Source organism: Hypanus sabinus, chromosome 9 (genome assembly GCF_030144855.1).
Source record: "Hypanus sabinus isolate sHypSab1 chromosome 9, sHypSab1.hap1, whole genome shotgun sequence".
Classification (NCBI taxonomy): Eukaryota; Metazoa; Chordata; class Chondrichthyes; order Myliobatiformes; family Dasyatidae; genus Hypanus; species Hypanus sabinus.
The window spans coordinates 59,402,417-59,408,416 of NC_082714.1; the positions used below are offsets into that span (position 1 = coordinate 59,402,417).

At 41.4% G+C, this 6,000-nt stretch overlaps 1 protein-coding gene across 1 annotated transcript in view; it reads right to left on the bottom strand.

Moving 5' to 3' along the window:
* LOC132399436 (dual specificity mitogen-activated protein kinase kinase 6-like) overlaps window positions 1-4,805 on the bottom strand; it is a 164,479-nt gene extending 159,674 nt beyond the window's left edge. Inside the window, exon 1 of the mRNA XM_059979760.1 lies at window positions 4,619-4,805. Within this exon, the coding sequence (XP_059835743.1) occupies window positions 4,619-4,634 (16 nt within the window). The 5' untranslated portion in view covers window positions 4,635-4,805. The remainder of the gene's footprint in view (window positions 1-4,618) is intronic.
* Between the last annotated feature and the right edge of the window lie 1,195 nt (window positions 4,806-6,000).

A 6,000-nucleotide genomic window follows, 5' to 3' on the forward strand; every position in this document is an offset into this window, starting at 1 on the left:
AATAAAGCATTTGGAAAGAGGTGAAACGTCATCGGTCATTGGAAAAGCATTAGGCTACTGTCGGTCAACAATCGGAATAATTTTAAATGATAACAGATAAAGTGAGCATAATGGAGCATGAGAAAGGCCTTGACCTGATTAAAGCTACAATTATTACTAAGCAACACAGTGGTTTCATCACTGGAATACATACGTTTCTTAAGTGTTTTATATGCATAGAAAGGTAAAATATATACTATATACCAAGACAAATGTTTGACTAACTGACACTAAATAATACCGGATGTACTTGTTCCAACTTACGTACAATTCCGACTTAAAGACGGACTCAGGAACGGAACTCGTACATAACCCAGGGACAGCCTGTATGAAGTATTACCACATACAGGAGAAAAATAATAAGTATAAAATGGAATTAAGAGAATGGAATTAATTTTAATAATACTGTCATATTTTTCCTTTGCACTCAAAATTCTTTCCTCCGTGAGGCAGTTATTTATCTGAATGCATGCACCATTCATTTATATTGAGAAGAAACAAGCAAAAAGGAAAAGTGTTGTAGCCCTGATTTTGAAGTGCAGGATAAAAGCAGAAAGAGGAAGAAGTGTGGCTCAGAAAATCAAGCAGAATCAATCTGGATGGAGCTAAGAAAGGCAGAAAACATTGCTGGAAGCTCTCAACAGATTCAGGAATATCATTATGTTAGGAAAAGGAGCAGAGTCAATATTTCAACTCAAAGTTCTTTCATTATAACCAGGAAAATGAGAAAGCAAGAATTTATTTTAAGCTGCAGAGGGTATGGGTGGAGAGAATAGAGGGATGGAGTAAAGACAAAGCATTGCCAAGAGTTGTAGATAGGTCCCCAAACTGTAAAAGTAATAAGAGTGCATAAATTAGACAATTAAAACATGGAAATAAAGAGGGCAATATCATAATCGTGGGGGACCCGGTTGCATATTAACCGGCAAACCATATTAGCAGTGATAATGAGGAGGGTGCACAAGAATCAGGTTTGACATCACTGGTATACAATTTGTCTTGAAATATTGAAAAACCCCATTCCTGATGAAGGGTCTCGGCCCGAAACGATGGCTACTCTTTTCTCACGGATGCTGCCTGACCTGCTGAGTTCTTCCAGTGTTGTGTACTTATGTCTTGAAATTTGTTGTTTTGCAGCAGCAGTAGATTGTACTACATAATAAAACTACAAATTACAATAAGCAATTTAAATTAAATATGTAGTGCAAAAAGAGAGCTTTTTAAAAAAAAATAGTGATGTACAAATCTGATGACTGAGAGGAAAAAGATGTTGCTGAAATGTTGAGTATGTGTCCTCAGGCTCCTGCACCAGTTCTTGGATGGTAGCAATGAGAAGAGGGCATGTCCTAGGTGATGGGGGTCCTTAATGATGGATGCTGCCTTTTTCAGGCATCACTTTTTGAAGGTGTTCTTGATGCTGAGGAGGCTGCTGTTCATGACAGAGCTGGCTGGGTTTACAACTTTCTCCAGCTTTTTCCAATCCTGTGCAGACAGTGATGCAACCAGTTAGAATGCACTCCACAGCACATCTGAATAAATTTGCTCAAGTATTTGATGACATGCCAAGTCTTCTGAGACTCCCCATGAAGTACGGTACACTGAAAGGCACTGCTGTGCCTTCTTTACAATTGCATCAATATGGTGGGCACAGGGTAGATCTTCAGTGTTCCACAATCTCCATCAGCACAGGTGCACCACAAGGCTGTGTGCTTAGTCCCCTGCTCTACTCAAAGTTTAAAGTAAATTTATTATCAAAGTACATATATGTCACATATACAATACTGAAATTTGTTTTCTTGTGGGTATACTCAATAAAACCAAGAACTATAATAGAATCAATGAAAGATCGCACCCAACAAAATGGAAAAATAACCAATTTGCAAAAGATAGCAAATTATGCAAGAGAAAAATAATAAATAAGCGATAAATCTCGAGAGTCCTTGAAAGTGAATGCAGTTGTGGGAACTGTTCAATAATGGGGCAAGTGAAGTTACCCACTTGGTTCAAGAGTTTGATGGTTAAGGGTTTACAACTGTTCCTGAACTTGGTGACGAGTCCTGAGGATCCTGTACCTTCTTCCAGATTATGACCTGGATAGTGGGCGTCCCTGATAGTTAATGCTCCTTTCCTGCGACAGCGCTTCATGAAGATGTGCTCAATGGTGAGAAGGTTTTCCCCGCGATGAAGTGGACTGTATCCACTACTTTTCTGTCAAAGGCATTGGTATTTCCAAACCAGGCTATGATGCAACCAGTCAGTGCACTCTCCACCACACATCAACAACCTCTCACTCAATATCAGCAAGACCAAGGAAATCATTAACTTCAGGAGGAAGAAACCAGAGGTCCATGAGCCAGTTCACATCAGGGGATGAGAGGTGGTGAGGGTCGGCAACTTTAAATTCTTGTGAGTTATCATTACAGAGGATCTGTCCTGGATCCAACACGTAAGTGGCATTATGAAGAAAACATACCAGTGCCTCTACTTTCTTACAAGTTTGTGAAGATTCACTAAGTCATCTAAAACTTTGAAAAATCTTTGTAGATGTGTAGTGGAGTGTACATTAACAGGTTGCATCACAGCCTGGTAAGGGAAACACCAATGCCCTAGAACAGAAAATCCTACAGAAGTTAGCAGATACAACCCAGTTCATCACAGGTAAAGACCTCCCCACCACTGAGCACATCTACAAGGAGCACTGTCACAGGAAAGCAGCATCCACACTCCAACTGCAGCAATGAAAGACTGAAGATGTCCTTGAACTCTCCCACCAGTTGGCTAGCAAAGGTTTTCAGTGCTGCGCCAGGTACACCGTCAGGGAATGACGCCTTCCACAAGATCCAAGGGAACTTGTTAGGCACTTATCCACCCTAATATGTCTCAATACAGCAAGTACCTCCTCTTCAGCAATCCGGATACAGTCCGTGTCCTCACCACTGTTTTGTCTCAGTTCTATAAATTCTGACTCCATCCCCCATGTAAAACAGATGCAAAAAGAAAAATACAGATTTAAAATCTCCCCCACTTTTGGTTCCAGGCACAGGTAACCACACTGATCTTCAGTGGACCAATTCCTTCCCTTTACTCTTAATATATCTGTTGAAGCCCTTGGGATTCTCCATCTTGAGCAACCTCAAGCTTTCTTTTAGCCTTCCTCCCTATCCCCCGCCATTCCATAAACTTACTAGCCTTACCTTTTATTCTAATAGGAACATATAAACTTGCAAACACAGAATGCCGGACAAACTCAGCAGGTTAGGCAGCATCTACGGAAATGAAGTTGATGTTTTTGGCCGAGACCTTTCTTCAGGTCAAATACAAACATCGTACTCCCAAAATTTCACTTCCGAAAACCCCCGAATTACCAAGCGTTCATTTGCCAGAAAACAATCTATCCCAAAACTTCTTGGTGCTATCAAAACTGTCATTTCTCCAACTTGAAATTTCAACCTGTGGACCAATCCTACTCTTCTCCATAATTATTTTGAAACTAATGGAATTATGATCACTAGATCCAAAGTGTTCTCCTACACATATTTGTATTGTCTGCTCATAATGAATTACTCTTGTTTCTCTAGCTCCCCCACCCCATTGCCTGACCTGTTCTTTTTCCTGCATTTCTGTTTTTATTTCAAATTCCTAATATTTCCATGTTTTTTTTACAAGGAAGTCTCTAAGAAAAGATTTACTTTTTTTAAACTTTAAGACTTTGCCCAGTACATGCTACTACAAAACAACAAATTTAATATTATACGTCGGTCGGTGATGATAAATCTGATTCTGTTAAAACGCCTCCTGACAACAATCTAAACATTCCACAAGTGAACAGGAAATATTCCAACCTACAATCACATTCTATAAAAGGTTCAAACTTGTGGGCACCTTCTTGTGCCATTAACCATGCGGATGAGTCACCCAGTCCATTCAGGAAAACTCACTGATGACTCATGACCATGGTGACAGTAGAGCCGTGTAATAAAAACACAGCATACAGTGCCTCCCGATGATCCATCTGCATGACGGACACTTCTTTTTATCTTTCCATTTATAATACACAAAGCATAACAGTAAGTGTCCACAGACGCTGAATTAATGATATTTTGATTGCTAAGACAAGCATTTACTTTCTGGATTTGCTCTTTAATTCGAGCAGTACTTTACTATTACCTAATAAAGCACAGTTCTACATGCAAATGTTAATATATTTACTTGAAAGCAGCCATTTCATGCTTATTTAAATAGCCTATTGAAACATTAATTAGTACCCACAGATATTATCCAAAAGTAAACAATCAAACCCACTATATCAGGCAATTACATATGAACTACAGCTTGAAAATTAAAATATAATGAATGCCATCCTACAACGTACACATACATGTATTACCTATACACACCAATTAACTCTACACAGACAGAGTTAGAGTTACACACTAACTCTACACAGATAAGCAGGGTTAGGAAGCCAAGGATAACAGGTTACCATTAAAGAATGTTAAGAATATTGGCCAGAAATATGACTTGCCACACTATTGTGTGAACAACGGGTCGGAGAGCAGCCTGACAGCCTCAAGCCTACCTTTGGAAAGAGACATACTGGAGCCACCGATTATTCAGCTACTGCTGACAGCGCAAGGGTTCATGAGTGCAGGGGGCGGGAGGGCAGGATGGAGATGCCCCGGCCCAGGCGAAACGCCTCAGGCCGCCCCTGGAAACGCGCTCACACGCGTCGGCGCTGCAGACTTGGCGCCGGGAACCCGCCTCATCTTCGCCCCACACGCCGCTCGCAGCCAATCAGCGCCACCCCTCCTCCCTCCGCACCAATAGTAGCGCAGAATCCCATACGTCCCGCCCCACTGAAGCGCTTGACCAATAGAAAGCCAGCGTTGTGCACCGCAGCGTCAGCCAGGCCACCAATCCAATCGCTGTATCCGGGGGTTATGGTGCCTCTATCACCTTTTCGGGCTTTGCAGAGTCTAAGGTTAAAATTCAGCTATTTAAAACATAAAACTTCAAACTAGGTCGAGGGTACATAGAGGAAAACCCATAGAGCTTTAAATTTTTGTCCGCATCTTTTCGGCTGAAAGCAATGCCATACTGTCGTCTCAGATATGACTGACAGATACTTCATCCAATCGGAGAGATGACTCTGCTCAATGAGCGAATCAGAGTAGAGAAGGGACGCATTGTAGCCACGCGCTGAGGGAATTTAATACCCATTCATTGAGAGAGCGAAAGGGTCATTCAACCAACTGAAAGAGCTTTACTCAAGGGCCAAGGTGCAAAACTCAGTATCAACAGTCATTCATAGTACAAGGAAAACATAGCACATATAAGATAGCAATAACATACAATCACACAAAAAGTAAGTCAAGTCCATGAATGTTTCTGCACACATCTTGTCTTCAGACTGACACTGCCTGGAGCCTCCAGTGGCGCACACCAATTCCAACACCTCTCTCCTGAGCAGTTGTAGACGGCCCAGTTCTTGCTAAAGCAGAGGGACTGCAGCTCCCCAGCCCATGGTCAACAAAGCAATGAATCAGACCTGCGACACTTCACATTAACAATGTCCAAAAGGGTCGTGCAATCACAAAAAAAGTGACTAAGACAGCCTCTCGCTGTTAGACAGCTCACCACCTTCACCGACCGATGCAGGCAGGAACATGATACACACCAAGTCCAGTTCCGTCAGTTGATGGGGTAGGCCTGCAGTACTTTCAAGTTCTTAATATCCAATAGGGTCTTGTGATTGTAACAAGTATACAATTTAAAAAGACGATAACACCTTTGGTGAAAGATGCTGCATCTGAGCACACTGCCATCTTACCACATTGCATACAACTCCGTTGCTGATTTAAGTTATTTCTACCATGTTGAATTGAAAAAGCTGCATTACTAAAATCTATTCCTCTTTATAACAGTTTTTTTTTTGCATTGTGTCTACTTACAAATTGGTGC